This window comes from Amblyraja radiata, chromosome 11 (genome assembly GCF_010909765.2).
Source record: "Amblyraja radiata isolate CabotCenter1 chromosome 11, sAmbRad1.1.pri, whole genome shotgun sequence".
Taxonomy (NCBI): domain Eukaryota; kingdom Metazoa; phylum Chordata; class Chondrichthyes; order Rajiformes; family Rajidae; genus Amblyraja; species Amblyraja radiata.
This window is the reverse complement of record NC_045966.1, coordinates 53,822,124-53,841,828: the sequence shown is the minus strand read 5'-3', so window position 1 is coordinate 53,841,828 and position 19,705 is coordinate 53,822,124. Positions and strand designations below refer to the sequence as shown.

The 19,705-nt window shown below is 41.3% G+C and overlaps 1 protein-coding gene across 3 annotated transcripts in view; it reads right to left on the bottom strand.

Annotated features, from left to right (window-relative positions):
- Positions 1 to 5,960: 5,960 nt before the first annotated feature.
- The window catches only part of syce3 (synaptonemal complex central element protein 3), a 37,323-nt gene continuing 23,578 nt past the window's right edge, over positions 5,961 to 19,705 (bottom strand). For 2 of the 3 annotated variants that reach the window (XR_004413494.1, XM_033029935.1), the window contains one exon: positions 15,518 to 16,039. Coding sequence is in view for 2 of the 3 variants with exons in the window: in XM_033029935.1 (XP_032885826.1) it covers positions 15,885 to 16,039 (155 nt within the window). In the remaining variant the exon portion in view is untranslated. Of the gene's footprint in view, positions 6,211 to 9,127; positions 9,237 to 15,517; positions 16,040 to 19,705 lie in introns of those variants that run through there. The other variant, XM_033029936.1, reaches the window with a different exon arrangement.

Here is a 19,705-nt window from a genome sequence, read left to right as displayed (position 1 = left end):
GTCAGCTTCACTCTCCACTATTCGGTGTCCAATTTTCCCGAAGTTAGTCGTAGCTAGTCGTAGCTAGTCGAAGCTGGTCTTCAACATAGTCAAAGGAGATCGAAGGAGTTCTACATAGTCGAAAGAGGTCTTCAACATGACATTTTTTCAAACTCTCCTAAATGCTTCTAAACTCGCCAATTAGGTTGCCCAAGTGGGACAGCCCCTTAAGTTTATTGATTTCACTCTAAAGCATACTCACCCTGAGAAGGGATCTGTTTGACATTCTGCACCACAATTTCCACCTTGAATTCCTTGAGATTAAAGTAAAAAATCCACTAGATTTCTCGTTATCTTTTTGCATGAGAGTAAGCGATTGTGGCAATTAGATGCACAGACACGTTTAGAGATATTAATGCAATGAAAGTAATGTGCAATACTTCCCAACCAAAATAGTTTACCAATACTATTTCTGTGGATACAATATTCTAACTAAGTTAGAAATCACAAAACATATTTCTGGAGAGAGAAGAGACATACGGTGTGGATTGTTGCAGAACATGTGCCTAAAACTTGAAAATAAAATAATTATTTTATAAACTTTCATGAAATCAGGTTCCTGAACTGACTTGCACATAGAAAATCATAGTTATAGTATGGGGGCATCTAGTGGCAAACTGTTGTATTGAACAGTTTGGAAGGTGATTGCTTACACCAGGTCTTTAAATAGAAGTATTACCGCAGACCTCAAGAATCTGTCATTTTGCTGTGTCGTTTTGTTTACTTTTCCTTACACAAATAACCCGTTGTGAGAAAATATTTCTACGCTAAAAAAAAAGTGCTGGATATTCTCAGGGGATCAGATGGTATCTGTAGAGAGAAAAGAATGTTAACATTTCAGGTCAATGACCTTATAAATGAACTGAGGAAAGATGGAAATTAAACATGTATTTAGTTACAGAGAAGAGAAGGGAGGAGAACATGAATGTGATAGGGTTTATGTCAAAAGATTGTATGATACAAGTGTTGGTGGAGATTTGTTATTCAAAGTTGATCCATCAGGAGGTGATGCGTCAAACAAGTTGAATGGGGATAGTGGAGAGAGAAAAATTAATATTGGAACAGTAGGATACAAAACACGGTACCTTCAGGAGACGAAAGAGAATGCTGGAGATATTCAACACTTCAGACATCATCTGTGAGAGAGCCAGGCCTGAGCTAACACTATAGTTTGATGAACTTCATCGATTCTAAAGCACCATGGAAAAGCTGACAATGTTGAGTCCTGAGAACTGTTACTTCTTCTGTAATTTTTTATTAACTTCCTTCTCCCACACTCATACACAATCTATATCCCCTTTATTCTAAATAATGGCCTTGTAACTGAACAACCTCTCCTCTCCCCAGGGCATAGCTTCAAGGAGAAATGGCCAAAGGTTAAAGGAGATGTGTATACCAAGCTTCTACACAAAGGGTGATGAAAGTCTGGAACAGTGGAGGTTGGAGGTGACGGTAAAAACAAGTAGTAGGATTTCAGAAACATTTGGATAGGCACATGAATATGCTGGGAGTGGAGGGCTATGGATTATGTGCTGGCAGACAAGAGTTGGTCCTGGCATCCTGGCATTATGGGTTGAAGGGCCTGTTCCTGTACTGTTCTGTGTAACACTTGGGAACGAATTGTGACACGGGTCAAAGACTTAAATTTGGGAAGCAAACATCGCCATCCTGATTTCAAACATCAGAGTGTTCCACCATTTCATTATGGATGCAACAGGTTATAGAATTCAATGTTTTTCTCATGTAAAGTTAAATATAACATTAAATTACAAAAAACTCAAATAAAGCAGGTGAGTTCAGCTCTCGTAGATTGTGGAAGATAAATATTCCTGAATTTTACTCATCATCTTAACATTTGTACAATGGTGATCTCAAGTTCTATAATTTGCATTTCATAGAAACAATCCCAACAAAATTCATTGTTACAAAGGCTAATCTGTTACAGTTTCGAGACTTCAGCTATTTTCAGTGTCACAGATTTTTATGGTGTTAACTAGATTAAATGGGACCCGTTTGGTTCCATGTTCCCAAGGGAGGGCTGGTCCCCCAACGCAATATTCCACCTCTCCACCAATTCCAATATTGGTGGCCAGTGGGGGGGGAGCTTTCTAGAATGCTAGTATTGGTGTTGTGGGCTGAAGTGACTGGTTTCAAGAGGGCTAGTATGGACATTGTGGGCCAAATGGATTCTTGGGGTGGCAGCTCAGTCACCCAAGCCTGATGTGCTGGCAGCTCACTCACGGCTGGTGGGCTGGCAATTGACACATGGCTATTCCTTGAAATTCCATTTCAACCAGGGTGCAAGGCCGCCAAATTCAAATGCAGTTTCCTACCATTTCAAGCAGGGTGCAAGGCCACCAAATTCAAGTGCAGTTTCTTACCACTTCAAGCAGGGTGCAAGGCCACCAAATTCAAGTGCAGTTTCATACCACTTCAAGTAGGGTGCTACACCACCAAATTCACGTGCAGTTTCGTACCACTTCAAGCAGGGTGCAAGGCCACCAAATTCAAGTGCAGTTTCATACCACTTCAAGCAGGGTGCAAGGCCACCAAATTCAAGTGCAGTTTCATACCATTTCTAGCAGGGTGCAAGGCCACCAAATTCAAGTGCAGTTTCATACCACTTCAAGCAGTGTGCAAGGCCACCAATTTCAAGTGCAGTTTCATACCACTTCAAGTAGGGTGCAAGGCCAATAAATTCAAGTGCAGTTTCTTACCATTTCAAGTAGGGTTCAAGACCACCGAATTCAAGTGCAGTTTCATACCATTTCAAGCAGGGTGAAACCACCATAAAACCACACAAAACACCACACTCACAGTTCAGTAGACATTCAGTGCGTACAGTTGATTCAGAGCTCATAGTCGTGACCTCTCCCTCCCCATCATACAGAGACTGAGCCACACCCACACTTCCGGGCTTTATAATCCCTCCCCCTCCCACTGGAAAGGGCGTGGCCTTCATGGCGTGATTGACAGGATAAATATTCTCAACATTTTTTTAAACACTAATAACATTTTTATTTTTCATTGATGACCTGATGAGCGGAGGTGGACTGAGTAAGATGACCAAAAATCACATCCGTAAGTGGTAGCATTTTACCTAAAATCAATATAAAGTACAAACAAGAGGTTGTCAAGTTTAGACTTTTAATCATTTGCCATTTCAAACCAACCACCACCAACCATTTGCTGTGCTTTATTTCAAACCAACCACATTTTCATTTTCAAACCACATTAAGGGCACTCAAGGTCAGTAAAACCATACTCACTATAGTAGACATGTGTTCAGTGTTATTCACAGCTAGGACTAAGAGACATGACCCTCTTGCTCCCCCCATCTTGCAGAGACTGACTGAGGCATTCAACACTTCCAGGTTTTATAGTCCCTCCGGAAGGGGCGTGGCCTTCATGAGAGAGAATCTCAACATTTTTAAAACACTAATAACTCTTTTATTTTTAATCGATGGGAAAAATCCTCTTGTCCTGCATGGGACTCCTCTTGTCCTGCGTGGGACTCTGAGCAAGATGGCCAAAAATCACAGCCGTAAGAGGCAGCATTTTTTCTAAAATCAATATACAGGTCAACAGGAAGTGGTCAAGATCAGACTTTTAGTAATATAGATTGCTCATTTCCCTCATTTATCCTTGGGTAATAGCATATCCAGGAGTCTAATAATCCATCTGCCTTATTTTATATTGTGCTCTTTGAGTAGGTATTATTTTGAAAATGTTGAAATGAAAACAGTTGCGCATACAGTATGTTTAGACAGTATCTCTAAAAAGAGCAACAATTAATGTTTCAGTTCAATTATCATTAATTTGAAATATTAATATCCCTGTCCCACAGTACGAATTCATTTCAAGTGCTCTCCTGAGTTTAAAAAAAAATCAAACTCATGGTAAGCACAGAGAATGAACATAGGGGATATGTCGGAGCTCGGGGACGTCTCTTAGTGGCTCGTAACGCTAACGGCAGGTACTCGGGAAGACTCGCTAATGGCAGGTAAGCTCGGGAAGACTCGTGAAGATATTTTTATCTGTTGAAAAATGTTCACGAGAGCCCCGAGTACCGACGAGTGGCCATTACCATAAATCTCTGAGTTCGAATCAGGGAAAACTCGGGAGAGCTCTTGGAATGAACTCGTACTGAGGGACAGGGCTATAACTCTCTCACTCCATAGATATTGTTTGACCTACTGAGAATTTCCAGAGTTTACTTAAAATTTCCACCATCTGTAGTATTTTTCCTATGAATATTTGTCTTTGAGGTAGGTTGTGGCAATTTTTTTTTCAATTGTAAGAAATGTCCCCACCAGGTGGCGCCAGCAATGGCTGCCTCGCCAACAGTCTGTCTGTCCATTCCTTCTTTGTCTTTTATTAGTATGTGTTAAATGTATGTTTTTAGTGATCTTTAGCTTGTTTTATGTAGGGGGGTGGGGGTTGGGGGACCCTTTTTCTAATCTCTTACCTCGACGAAGATGCAATTTTTTTCCATATCATATCTCCATCCGCACGGCGGCCTAACATCGCGGAGTTAGCGGCCTTTGCTGGAGACTGATTTTGAGAGCTCTACCGTGGGTGCCTGTGGACTTACCATCGCGGAGCTCGCGATCCCTTTGCCTGGGATCGTCCTCGGAGCTCCAACTGTGGGTGCTTGCGGACTTAACATTACGGAGCTCACGCTCGCTGGTTAGTGACTGACATCGGGAACTCCAAGCCGCAGGAGCTTCAAACGCCCCGACGCGGAAGTTTCAATAGCCCCGACGAGGGAGCTATGATCGTCCCGACGCGGGGGCTTCGACCACCGGCTGTGGGAGCTTCGATGGATGGTTCGACTGCCCCGACCGCGGGAGAATAAAGATAAAGAGGAAGAAGATTGGACTTTCTTTGTCTTCCATCACAGTGAGGAATGTGGGGAATACGCTCTGGTGGATGTTTATGTTAAGTTTTATGTAGTTGAGTGTCTTAGTGCTTTTTTTCGTATGGATGTATGGTCATTCGCATATCACTGTACCTTAATAGTTACATGTGACAATAAAAGACCTTTGAAACCTTTGAAGTGTTATGTAGTGTACAACTGTGCCGAGTAATAGATTTGAAACTAGACCTGTTATGTTCATTAAATATAACTTACTTACATTGTCCTAAACTCCCTAAAAAGTTGAATTACTTCTCATGTATTTAGTTTAGCGCGGAAACGGGCCCTTCGGCACCGACCAGCGATCACTGCACATTAACACTATCCTGGGGTGAGAGATTGCAACCTTCACGTGGTCTGCCCTGTTTCGACGAATGTAATCAACCCGGCGTGCACAATCAAATAAGATCAAATAGGACAAGTTGTTCCACAACTTTAGGCTGTGCACGCCATATGCAAGAAGAAGAAGAAGATGAACACTCTGGACAATTTAAACTTATACCAAGCCAATTAATGTACAAACCTATATGTCTTTGGAGTGTGGGAGGAAATCGAAGATCTCAGAGAAAAACTCTATAGACAGCACCCGTAGTCAGGATCGGACCTTGGTCTCCGGCGCTGCAAGCGCTATAAGGCAGCAATTCAATCACTGCACCACCATGCTGCCCACTTACAAAAGCTCTGGTCTTAATGTTATCTTTGGTAACTACAAACCTCAGCTATGGCTCCCCCTTTCAGTTTGCTCATGCTTCAAATTGAATGGACCTGTGCTTCCATGAGGAGAGCTGTGAATAAGTAAATGGTTGAGTTTCTGACCTTCACGGGAACAACAAATGTTATGTTTGTCTGCACCTTTGGCACGTTGAAATCATAACTCTCAACATTTAACACAGATAACACCTTAATGCTTCTCTCTGGTGATCACCATTTCCAGTAATTTCTGTTTTACTATTGAATACTTATTTTCAAAAATAGCCCACGTGCAGGACAACTACAAAACACATAAATTTGACCTCACTTTTATTCTTAAATACCACCTGAATAGAACAATGAAGCAGAAAGAACACAGAATTTAAATACATTTTCTTACAGTTTTCAACACCACGGCAAGCAATAACATTTTTTTAACTACTCTTTCTCATCTGATATTTCCCAATATTGCTTATAACTTTCTTCTCCACGCTTGATTACTTCCATCTTTTCAGGAGAACTACAGCATATAATCAAGTCACACAGCAGGAGCTGTGTCTGCACTGAAATACAAAAGAGACAGTAAAGATATTAATTATTTGACAAGAAAAAATCATGCATAATTTGTAATCGAAGCAACGTTACCAAAGAAAAATCATGTTGTATTGCAAACAATGAAAGGAATATGGAAGCATTCTGAACTTTGCCCATGATATGTACTATCTATCGGTTGCACAGCGGCAGGTTACCAAGGTTATTCCAGCAACAGCGACAAGTTCAAAATCTTGGTTATCAAGAACTTGACAAAAGAGACTCAGAAACATCGAGTCCAGAACCAGGGGCCACAGTCTTAGAATAAAGGGGAGGCCATTTAAGACTGAGGTGAGAAAAAATGTTTTCACCCAGAGTTGTGAATTTGTGGAATTCCCTGTCGCAGAGGGCAGTGGAAGCCAAATCACTGGATGGATTTAAGAGAGAGTTAGATAGAGCTCTAGGGGCTAGTGGAATCAAGGAATATGGGGAGAAGGCAGGCACGGGTTATTGATTGGGGCCGATCAGCCATGATCACAATGAATGACGGTGCTGGCTCGAAGGGCCGAATGGCCTCCTCCTGCACCTAATTTCTATGTTTCTATCATCATGTCTATGTCACACACTAAACTATCATGGACAAAAATGTAAACAGCCCTTCCAGGTGAGGCAGAGATTCACTTCAACCATCAACTTTGTCCATTGCATTTGGTGTTCTTGATGTGTCCTCCTCTACATCAGTGAACTAATGTAACCATTTTGCCAAGCACCTGTGTCCTGTCCACTATGGTCACTTGAAGCTCCCGGTCACCAACGATTTTAATTCTCCGCCAGATTCCGCCACCTACCTGTCCGTCTTCTGCCTCCTCCACTGCCAAGGTGAGGCCAAATACAAACTAGAGAAACAGCACCTGATAATCCACCTGGGTATACAACCCTATGGCATGGAAACTGAATTCTCTAATTTCAGGAAAGCTCTGCCCCTGTCTTTTCCTCTTCTTCTGATCAACACTGGCCTCTCAGGCACATCTTCCATTCCAAACCCTCTCCCGATCCCCTATTACCTAGTTTTTCTCCCTTCCCCTATCCACTTCATCTATCCATCATCCACACACTCCGCCTACTGACTACCACATCCCTCCACTGTTTCCACCTGCCCTCCCTAACTCCCTTAGTTGGTCACTTTGCTCTCCTATTTCATTAAATCATCTGCAGTCTTCTGTTGCTTCCATCTATCACCTCCCAGTCTCTGTTGCTTCCTCTGCCACCACCACCTGACCCCATCTACCCCTCCTCATCTGGATCCACCTATTGCATGCCAATTCTTGTCCCCATTCTCTTTATACTAGCTATCTCCCCTCTATTCTTCCAGTCCAGATGAAGGCACCGACCTGAAAAGTTGACTGTCAACTTTGCTCCGCAGATGCTGCCTGGCCCACTAAGTTTTTCCGACAGATCCTTTTTTTTTGTTTTGCACAAAAATGACTGTTAGTTCATTGTCACTAATTGAAAATTCTGTTGTTTTTTTTTAAACAACATTGCGGGTAGAAAACTAGCACAAGGACTATAATACTTCAAAAAGGACTAACATCACATTATCTGACTTTCTGAAGGCAATAATATAATTACATTGAATAGCAGTTTTCATATCATTTTTGAAAATAGTTATTTTGTATGAGCAACTATCAGTTAGAATAAATCTAAATCCACTTCATAGATTATCTAAAATTTTGAGGAACAATTGGATTACAGAAGACCAAATGAAACTCTGTTTGATATCAGTTTTCAATATGCGAAGGAAAGGCTAGATAGTTTCATCATTTATAGAACAGGATCACTAGATCTATGATATGCCTCTACTTCCTTAGAAGGCTTAGGAAGTTTGGCATGTTCCCAACAACTCGCACCATCTTCTACAGATGTGCCGTAGAAAGCATTTTATCGGGATGCATCACAGCATGGTTAGGGAACAACTCCATCGAAGACCACAAGAAATTGCAGATAATTGTGGACGCGGCTCAGACCATCTCACAATCGAACCTCCCTTCCGTTGACTCCCTTTATACCTCACGCTGCCTCGGCTAGGCCACCAGCATAATCAAGGATGAGTCGCACATGGCCATTCCCTTTTCTCCCCGCTCTCATCGGACAAGAGGTATAGAAGTGTGAAAACATACACCTCCAGATTTAGAGACAGTTTCTTCCCAGTTGTCATCAGGCAACTGAACCATCCTACCACAACTAGAGAGCAGTTCTACCATCTACCTCATTGGAAACCCTCAGCCTATCTTTGATTGGACTTTACTGGCTTTATCTTGCACCGTTAGTGCCTTTATCTGTATATCTGTACATTGATCTGTTGACTGGTTAGCACGCAACAAAAACTTTTCACTATCCTCAGTACATGTGACAATAAAACTGAATTCAAACTCAATGATAAGATGAAAATTTTACTATTGGCTAAACAGTCTAGGGTCATCAGTAAGACATGGAAATCTCCATTTTATTATTCACCGTGATCTTTCACCGAATAAGTACAGGAAGCTTTCAGGAGGCAGATTTCCCTGTTCCATCTCCCATCCCTACCAAACATATTAGTTCAAAGATGTTGAGTGAGAACCAGATTGTGTTTCACTGTGTTGCCATCACACCTCAAATAACCTACAATTTGTCTTAATTCAGATCATATAGGAACAATGGTGATTGGAATAAATAATGAAAGGAAACAGAGAACTATAACATCATTCTGATTAAATCAGTCAGCAGTTTTTAGATGTGAGGATGGTAAATATTAATAGAAAAAGTAATAAGCATGGAGAATAACATTTTTTCATCCATTAATTGAAAATATACCATTTCTTCAAAAATATACTTAATAAGTTTACTTCCTAAATGTTTCGATTAGTATCATTGAATAAATCAATTCATGCCTAAATATACCATAGTTACCATATATTTTGTCCATATCTTCTGACATTATTTCTAAGCATTTAATAATTTCTTCAAGAACCTTTTTATTTTCAGCTACGCAACGGTTATTCATTAATTCCTTCTGCATCTAATTTAAGAAATAAATATAAATTATTACCTAAAATAACAAGTCAGTCATTTTACTTAGTAGCAATTTTAACAAAAAAAGATACATTTTAAAAATCAGAGAAGTGACAAAATACACGTTCTCATTTTCTATTGCAAATCTATGGGTCTAAATCTAATACATTGACCTGAAAACCACTCTTCTTCAGTGTGGAAGGGCTTGCAAGAAATCACCAGCTACAAAAGGAAAATCCCCCGCTCCTTGGACAATCATCAGCTGACCAATGACCTTCTTCTTCTTGCGTATGATGTGCACAGCCTAAAGTTGTAGGACAACTTGTTCTATTTGATCTTATTTGATTGTGCACGCCAGGTTGATTGCATTCGTTGAAACAGGGCGGACCACGTGGAGTTCGCAATCTCCTACCCCACCAATGACCTGAATGAGTTCTACTGCAGGTTCGATAAACAGAAACATAATTCCAGTACCCTCTCCCTCCCTCCTCCAACCACTCCTCCCCAATCACCACTTCACACCCACTTACAGCCTTACTCCAGTCTGCAAAGACTGGGCCCTTGTCCACTTCCCACCCTCTCCTTGTTGTCCAACATCAGTCTGGGCATTTCTCCATCACTAACAATAGCAATTGAGGAGGTGAAAAAGCTATTCACGAGACAGAAAAGCCGGAAATCTCCAGGACAGGCCAATTCTTCCCCCTCTACCCTCAAGCTCTGTGCTGAACAACTGACACCAGTCTACACAGACATTTTCAATCGGTCCCTGCAAACCTGCACTGTCCGTGCCTGCTTCAAAGTCTCCACAATTGTTCCCGTACCCATAAAGCCAAGGATTACTGGCCTTAATGACTACAGGCCTGTTGCACTGACCTCTGTACTCATGAAGACCCTTGCAAGACTTGTGCTGGCCCACCTGACAAAATATCACAAACCCCCTGCTGGACCGCCTGTAGTTTGCATACCGGGCCAATATATCAGTGGATGATGCAGTCAACCTAGGCCTGCACTTCATCCTCCAGCACCTAGACCGCCAGGGGACCTATGCAAGGATTTTGTTTGTGGATTTTAGCTCTCCATTCAACACGATTGTGCCAGAGCTACTACACTCCAAACTCTCCCAGTTGACTGTGCCGGATCCCCTCGGTCAATGGATCACCAACTTCCTGACAGACAGGAAGCAGCATGTGAGGCTGGGAAAGCATATCTCAGACCCGCTGACCCTCAGCATTGGAACACCGCAAGGCTGTGTACTCTCCCCTCTCCTTTACTCTCTCTACACCAATGACCGCACCTCCACAGACTCCTCTGTCAAGCTTCTCAAGTTTGCAGACGACACAACCCTCATTGGACTGATCCAGGATGGGGCGGAATCTCAGGAAGAGGAAGTGACAGAGCTGGTGTCCAGGTGCCACCGCATCAATTTGGAGCTCAATGCTCTTAAGATGGTAGAATTGATTGTAGGCTTTAGGAGAACTCCCCCTCCCCTCCCCTCCCCTCACTCGCCATCAACAACACCACAGTCACATCTGTGGAGTCATTTAAGTTCCTTGGAACCATCATCTCCAGGGATCTTAAATGGGTGGCCACCATTAACTACATAGTCAAAAAGGCCCAAAAGAGGATGTACTTCCTGCGGCAGCTGAAAAAACACAATCTGCCACAGGCTATGATGGTCCAGTTTTATACTGCCATCACAGGGTCTGTCCTCACCTTCTCCATCATGGTCTGGTTTGGCTCAGCCACCAAGCATGACATCCAGAGGCTGCAGCTCATCGTTCGATCAGCGGAGAAGGTTGTTGGCTGCAACCTTCACCCCATCAACGAACTACACTGCAAGGGCCAGGAGGCGAGCGGGTAAGATCATCTCTGACCCTTCTCACCCTGGCCACAAACTCTTTGAAGCACTTCCCTCACAGTGGTTCCCAACGCGGGGCGTACGCCCCACAGGGGGGCAATTTGATTTTTAAGGGGGGCAATTGAGCGCGACTGAGGAGGTCTGGGTCCAAATTTTCGATTTTTATTTTTTTGGATTTTCCATCAGGTAAACATATGTAGTTTATGTTTCAGATGTTATTTTGAGTAAATAATTTTTTTTTGGGTAAAAAAGGTCTTTATTGTGTAGGGGGGGGGGGGCATCAGGATTTTAGAGGTGATTAGGTGGGGCATGGCCAAAAAAAGGTTGGGAACCACTGCTCTAGAAGGTGACTCCGGACTGTCAAAGCCACCATAGCCAGACATAAAAACAGCTGTTTTCTACGAGCAGTAGCTCTACTAATCAGCCAAAAGTCTGTAACCTCCTTTTGCTCTGGTATTTTCCTTCTTTCTTCACATGTGTAAATTATAATGTTTTATTTTTAATTGTCTACTGTATATCGTGTTGTTATTTGCTAGCAAAGCACCAAGGCAAATTCCTTGTATGTATACATACTTGGATAACATTTATTCAATTCAATTCAATAAAGATGCAACACATTCAGTTGTTGTTATATGAACATATTAAGCATTTTCTGAGTTTAACGACCAGCACAGATTTGTTAATGGGTAGATTATGTCTCAATTTGTTGAATAATTTAACAGAAGCAGCATAGCGGCACTGCTGGTAGAGGTGCTTTCTCACAGAGCCAGACATCTTGGTTCGATCCTAACTTGGGTGCTGTCTGTGTGGAGTTTACACTTTCTCCCTGTGATGATGTGGATTTCCTCCAGGTGCTGTTGTTTCCTCCCACACCCCCAAAGACGTATAGGTTGTAGGTTACTTGGCCTCTGTAAATTTCCCCTAGTGTGTAGGGATTGGATGAGACAGTGAAACAACATAGAACTAGTGGGTCGGTGTGGACTCAGTGGGTCAAATGGCCTATTTCCATGCTCTATTTTTAAATTAGATTAAACTAAAGAAGCAATCCATGGTTAGGGAAGTCTTTAAAGATGATGTTTACACAATCTTTCAAAAGCCAATTTTACATTTTTTTAATATGGGAAAGTGCATCATTGCAATTGTAGCATTTATTATATTGTAGAATTATACAGAAATTAAGAGTAAGAAAATGGACTGATAACATAGATAAAAATGACTGATAACATTTTTCTGTTTGTCCAAATGTTCTCCTTCAGCATCTAGTCAATCAGTCATGATGGTGCGTGACTTGTGGAGGAGCATGCAGCTGGTATTTCTGCCAAATGCCTGCTGCGCAAGTCCTTCCAAGAGGTATGTGCTATAAATTGGGAGGTACTGTCAGGGTGGTCTTGGCACAAAACTGCAATGCATTTTGCAGATGGTTCACACTGCAGCCAAAATGATGCTTGGGGTGGAGGATTTGTTGTCATTCAAGTAGACAACAAGTAGGCCAGTTCCATCCAGTCAAAGCAAACTACTTGGTGGCATTGTAAGCAGTTTAATGCCAGCACTAAATTGCAACAAGGTAATTACAGATTGAACAAAGGAGTAAAACTGTCACAAGTATATTCGTGTTCATTCATTTGTTGAAACTAAAAATGCATAAAACCAAATGCATTCTAAATGGTGAAAAACTACAAGAACTGAGGATCTAAAACATGGGGTGGGGGTGAGAGGGGGTCAGTGGGGGAGGTGATGGGATCTTTGGAGATATATCAAATTATCATCAACTGTCAAAAAATAATCAAAATATTGAACGGAATATTGCCCTTTTTTTTGTCAGACGAGGGAATTAAATGTAACATTTCCAAGTTTGCAGACGAATCAAAGTTGTGTGGCAGTGTGAGCTGAGAGGATGCAAAGAGGCTGCAGGATGACTTGGATAGGTTGGGTGAGTGGGCAGATGCATGGCAGATGTAGTATAATGAGTATACATGTGACGTTATCCACATTGGTGGCAAGAACAAGAAGGCAGATTATTATCTGAATGGTGGCAGATTAGGAAAAGGGAGGTGCAGCGAAGCCTGGGTGTCCTTGTACATCAGTCACTGAAAGTAAGCATGCAGGATTTGAGTTGGAGCAAGGAGGTCCGACGACAGTTGCACTGGGCCATGGTGAGACCAGACCTGGAGTATTGTGTGCAGTTTTGGGCTCCTAATTTGAAGAAGGACATTCTTGTTATTGAGGGAGTGCAGCCTAGGTTCACCAGGTTAATTCCTAGGATGGCAGGACTGACATTTGATGAAAGAATGGGTCGACTGGGCTTGTATTCATGGAATTTATAAGGATGAAAGGGTATCTAACAGAAACATAAGGGATTCTTAAGGGATTGGATAGGCTAGATGCAGGAAAAATGTTCACAATGTTGGGGGAGTCCAGAACCAGGGGTCGCAGTTTAAGAATAAGGTGTAGGCCATTTAGGACTGAGATGAGGAAACATTTTTCACCCAGAAAGTTGTGAATCTGTAGAAATCTGTGCCACAGAATGCAGCGGATGCCAATTCACTGGATGTTTTCAAGAGAGTTAGATTTAGCTCTTAAGGCTAACAGAATTAAGGGATATGGGGAAAAAGCAGGAAGGGGATATTGATTTTGGATGATCAGCCATGATTATATGCTGTGCTGGCTCATAGGGGCGAATGGCCTACTCCTGCAATTTATTTCTATGTTTCTAACATAGTTATGCCACAGTTGAATAAAAAACACTGGCAGAAATCATGTGGCTAGTTTTTAACTGTACTACTTCCAATAGGAATGAGCAGGAGTAATTTATATTGCTGCTAGCTACTTAGTAATCCAAACTCCCATCCCACCCATCCCCACACTGCCACCACCATCCCAAAAGCTAGATGCTTCCTCTGATCAACATCTGCATCTCTTGACCACTTGAAATGCACAACATTATGCCCCTTCGGCTTCGAAATAAGGACCACTGTCAGACCACACTCAGATATTCCCTATGATCAGAGCCCACTGGGAAATTCCATCCAACATTCTGTGATCAACTCAAACCCATAGACAATGTAGAATGCACCCTACAACCAGCCACATATTACATACAAGCCTCCAATGACATGAAACGAGTAACTGCTAAATTTTAAAATTCGCATTGCCATTAAATGTATGAATATGACACAAATCATTCTGATTTAATATATCACCGTGAATTATTGTCATTTCAGAGAATGTAGCTGCATTAACAAGGTTGGATAGTTTTAGACTCGAGGTAAGAAATTCATTGAGGTTAAATATATATGGCAATTATAGCTTAAGAACAGATATGGCACAAAGATAACAAATCTAAAATTCTGGCCCCAATCTCAGGAAAAGCAGAACAAATGTTGGTGGGGTGTCCAGAACCAGGGGCCACAATTTAAGAATAGGGGATAAGCCATTTAGAACGGAGATGAGGAAAAACCTTTTCACACAGAGAGTTGTGAGGCTGTGGAATTCTCTGCCTCAGAGGGCAGTGGAGGCTGGTTTTCTGGATGCTTTCAAGAGAGAGCTAGACAGAGCTCTTAAAGATAGTGGAGTCATGGGAATTGGGGTTAAGGCAGGAATGGGGTACTGATTATGGATGATCAGCCATGATCACATTGAAAGGCGGTGCTGGCTCGAGGGGCCGAATGGCCTACTCCTGCACCTATTGTCTATAACAAAATGGAGAAACAGTTCCTGCTAAGACTACATTTTTGACAAAGGCCAACGATGGAACATGTTAAATTGAGAGCCACTCAATTACTGGTTTGATCTCAGAAAGAAGATAGGAACTCCTATAGCGACAGGACAAAACATGTAGCATTCAATATTGATAGCACCCTGAGGATTTTTGTGAATGCTTGCACCCTAAATCAATGGAATCAAGGGAAATCACTTGAACCAATAAAAAATGAATGTGTTTAGAAACCACTATTATTATAGTACCTTGAAAATCTGAAGCTCTGGCCTTTTCAATCATGTAGTGTCAATATCACAGCTCAGCAGAACCTTATAAAAATTAATTGCATGAATGTGGCATGTGGACAAGTTGAGTATGGTAGGAATCTGTACATGAACCTGTATTATTCACGCAGTGATTGCAGTCTTAGATTATAGGTTTGTCTATTTAAAGGAAATGATGATGAATCACCTGAGATATCAAGAAAGACAATAGTGTCCACTGACAGTAAAACAAACACAATATTCTCTAGGATTTTTCAAAAATGCTGCCATTGAAAAAGAGAGGAGAAGCAGAATTTTCTATTTCCATCCTAACTTCTCAATTAAAGATGCTAAAAGAGGAAAATATTCCGACAGTAATAATTTTGAGCATCAGCTATTTTCGGGGTCTATTTATATACCTTTCAACTCTCTAAAGTTGCTTTCTTAAAATAGAGGCCAATAGAAAAACATGAGGAAAACAGGCTTTTAATAGCAAAAGACAAATTGCAGACAAAATACAAATAAATATTGCTATTGCCTATGAAAGCAAACACAGCTCCATCAAGTATATTCATACAAAGTATTCTGAACAAGTAATTAACATAATGGAGTAGACATGTGTCTTTGGTAATGGTGCACACATCAGATTTTCACTACTCATTAGATGATATTGAAGTCCTTTGGCTGTAACAAAATTAAACATTGGTTCCTCATGTAACATGCAGCTGATCCAATATCTCATGTTGTGTGTTACCACCCACAGCTATTATTTTTACTCCAATTAATCAAAAATATGGATCATGTAATCATAAATGCAACACATTATAATTGTTCCAATTAATCTTCTTTTGGCTTGTTTAAAACTTCTTTGTAGTCCTTTGAAACGGACTCTTTGCAGCTCAGATATGCTTCATTCAGTCGCATCATCGATTCCACAATAGAGGGGTCTGTACGCATGGCAACCATGTCATAGGTCATACAAGTTGCTTGCACTAGAAAATGTCAGCAAATAAATTAATTAGAAAACCATATAAAAATAACTCTGACCCACAAAAATTGTTTACAGCATGGAAACAGGCCCTTCGTCCCAATTCCTTCATCCTGACCAAAATAGTTTCTTGAGCTATTCCCATTTGTCTGGATTTGGCATGTATCTCTCTGCTGTCCAAATGCATTTTAAACATTGTAATATCCATATCTATCTCTTTCTCTGGCACCTCATTCCATACAAATCTGCCTCTCAGATTCTATTAAACCTTTCCTCTTAATTTATGCCCTCCAGACTCCCCTGTCCTCGGAAAACGACCTTGACCCACCTTATCTATACTCATCATGCTTTTATAAAACTCTCCAAGGTCACCCCTCAACTTCCGCCACTCCAGGGAAAACTGTCATGCATCCCCAGTGTCTAACTATTGTAAAATCTGAGCTGCTGGCATGGAGACAAACAAAAAATAAAATGCAGATGCTCGAATCTTGAGTGAAAAACAAAGTTCTGGAGGAAGTCACTGAGTCAGACAGCATCTTGGAAGGAGATGCAGACAATGTTTTGGGTCAGGTCCCTAATTCAGACTGATGGAGTAATGAGAAGCTGGAAAAGAGGCAATAATGGGGTAAAACCTGGCAAGTGATGGGTGGGTAAGTGAGGGAGGGGGGGGGGGGGGGTGATTGGCAGATGCCATGGTGATAGTGACAAAGGCTAGTGATTAAAAAGAGAACAAAAGGGTGTAAGGTAAGAAGAGGAGTGAAATATAAAACTGGTGAGAGGGATATGGTTGGAAGAGGACACGGGAGAAACAAAAGAACAGGGAAGAAAGTGAAATGGGGGAATCTGAAAGTGAAAAGGGGTATCGAGCTGCATAGTGCAATTACAAAAGGAATGCCCAGAAAAACAAATAAATTTGTCACTAAGATAGCCATATCCTGAGTATTTTTGAAAGTCTCAGACATTCAAAATGATACAGAAGCAAAAGCAAAACACATAAATAAAAAAACTCACAAGTAAAAATTTAAGAAGTTGATACTTTTCCATGTCCCTTATGATCATTACCATCCTTTGAAATTAAAAGTAAAGCACATCCTACACAATTTTCAAGCTGGCAGAATGTTCATGTAGATTTTTCACCAAGCTATGGGACAATTACATTTTTAAATCCTTTGCAGGATTCCATGAAGTCTATAAGTTACAGGGGCAGGATTTGGTCATTTAGCCCATCAAGTCTAATCCACCATTCAATTTTGGCTGATCTTTCTTTCTATCTCAACCCCATTCTTATGCCTACTCTCCATAACCCTTGATACCTGGACCAATCGAGAATCTATCAATTTCCACCTTAAGAATATCCGCTGACTAGACCACCGCAGCCTTCTGTGGCAATGAATTTCACAGATTCGCCACCCTCTGACCACACAAAATACTCATCTCCTTTCTAAAGAGACTCTCCCACCAGTGGAAACATCCTTTCCACATTCACTCTATCCAGTCCTTTCACTATTCGGTAAGTTTCAGTGAGGTCCACCCTCATACTTCCAAACTCCAGCGAGTACAGGTCTAGTGCCGTTGAATGATCATCATATGTTAACCCAATCATTCTTGGGATAATTCTCGTAAACCTCCTCTGGACCCTCTCCAATGCCAGCACAACCTTTCTCAACTATGGGGCCCTAAAATGCTCACAATACTCCAAATGGAGTCTGACCAGAGCTTTTAAAAGCCTCAGCATTACATCCCTGCTTTTATATTCTAGACCTTTCAATATGAATACTAGCATTGCATTTGCCTTTCTTACTACTGATTCGATTTGCAAATTAACTTTTTGGGAATCATATTCCAGCACTCCCAAGTCCCTCTGCACCCCCAATTTTTGAATTCTCTCTCCATTTGGAAAATAGTTTACGCCTTTTTCCTACAACCAAAATGCATGACTCCACACTTTGCACTCGGCTACAACTTTGCCCACTCTCCTAATCTGTCCAAATCCTTCTGGAGAGTCCCTGCTTTCTCTACACTACCTGCCCCTCCACCTACCTTGACATAATCTGCAAACTTGGCTACAAAGCCTTCAATTCCCTCATCCAAATCATTGATATACAACATGAAGAGTAGCAGCCCCAGAATTCCCCTATGGCACATCACTGGTCACTGGCAGCCAACCTGAAAACTGCCCTTTATTGCCAATTTGCCTTCTGCCATCCAACTAATCTGCTATCCATGCTAGTATCTTTCTTCTCATACCATGGACTCTTATCTTCTTTAGCAGCCTCACGTGTGGTACCTTATCAAAGGCCTTCTGAAAATGAAGGTAAACAACTGACTCGCCTTTGTCTACCCCACTATTTATTTCCTCAAAGAATTCCAACAGGTTTGTTAGGCAAGATCTCCATTTCACAAAACCATGCTGACTTCAGCTTATTTTATCATGAGCTTCCAAGTACTCAGAGCGTTATCCTTTATATTGTACTCAAAAATCTTACCAATCTCTGAGGTCAGACTAACCAGCCTCTCGTTTCCACTCTTCTGCTTCGCTCCTTTCTTGAACAGCGGAGTGATAATTGCAATTTTCCAATCATCTAGAACCACTCCTGCCTCTAGTGATTCTTAAAAGATCACTACTAATGCCTCCACAATCTCTAAAGCTACCTTTCAGAACCCTGGGGTGCAGTCCATCAAGTCCAGGTGACTTATTCACCTTCAGACCTTTCAGCTTCCCAAGCACCTTCTCCTTAGTAATAGCCACTTCACTAACTTCCACCCCATGACTCTCTTGATTTTCAGGCTTGTTGCTGATGTCTTCCACTGTGAAGACTGATGTAAAAAACATTCAATTCCTCTGCCATTTCCTTATTCCCCATTATCACTTCACTTACATAATTTTCCAGAGGTTTAATGTCCACTCTTGCCTCTTTCTTACTCTTTATATATCTAGAGAAACTTTTGCTATCCTCTTTTATATTATTGGCTAGCTTACTTTAATATTACATATTTTTTCCCCGTTTTGCCTTTTTAGTTACCTTTGGTTGTCTTTTAAAAGCTTCCTAATCATCTAGCTTCCCATTAATCTTTGCAATGTTATATACCTTTTCTTTTAATATTATGCTGTCTTTGACTTCCCATGTCAGCCATGGTCGTTTCATTCTCCCCCGAGAACCTTTATTCATCTGTGTTATGAAAAGATCCTGCATCTTCTGAATTATTTGTAGAACTTCCCGCAATTGCTGTTCCACCGTCTTTCCTGCTGGGGTCTCTTTCCAATCAACTTTAGCCAGCCCCTCCCTCATGCCTCTGTAGTCACCTTTGCTCAGCTGTAATACTGACACATCCAATTTCATCTTCTCCCTCTCAAATTGCGAGTTGTATTTGATCATATTATGGTCACTACTTCCAAGTGGATAGTGCATTACATGCAATTTCAAAAAGATCCAAGACAAATATGCGTATGTAGAATCAGAACATTTATCTTTTTTGAAACATATCAATTTTAAATAACGGCAGTGGTATTGTATGGAATCCCTGGCCATGTTCCAGCTGGTAGAGGGCACTTCCAAAAGCTTACATATATCTCTTCAAGAACACGTTCAGTTACTGTACAAAATCAAGAATTATAAGTGAAAATAGAACACATATGAAACATCCAGCCTGGCAAACTTGACATGAGTTG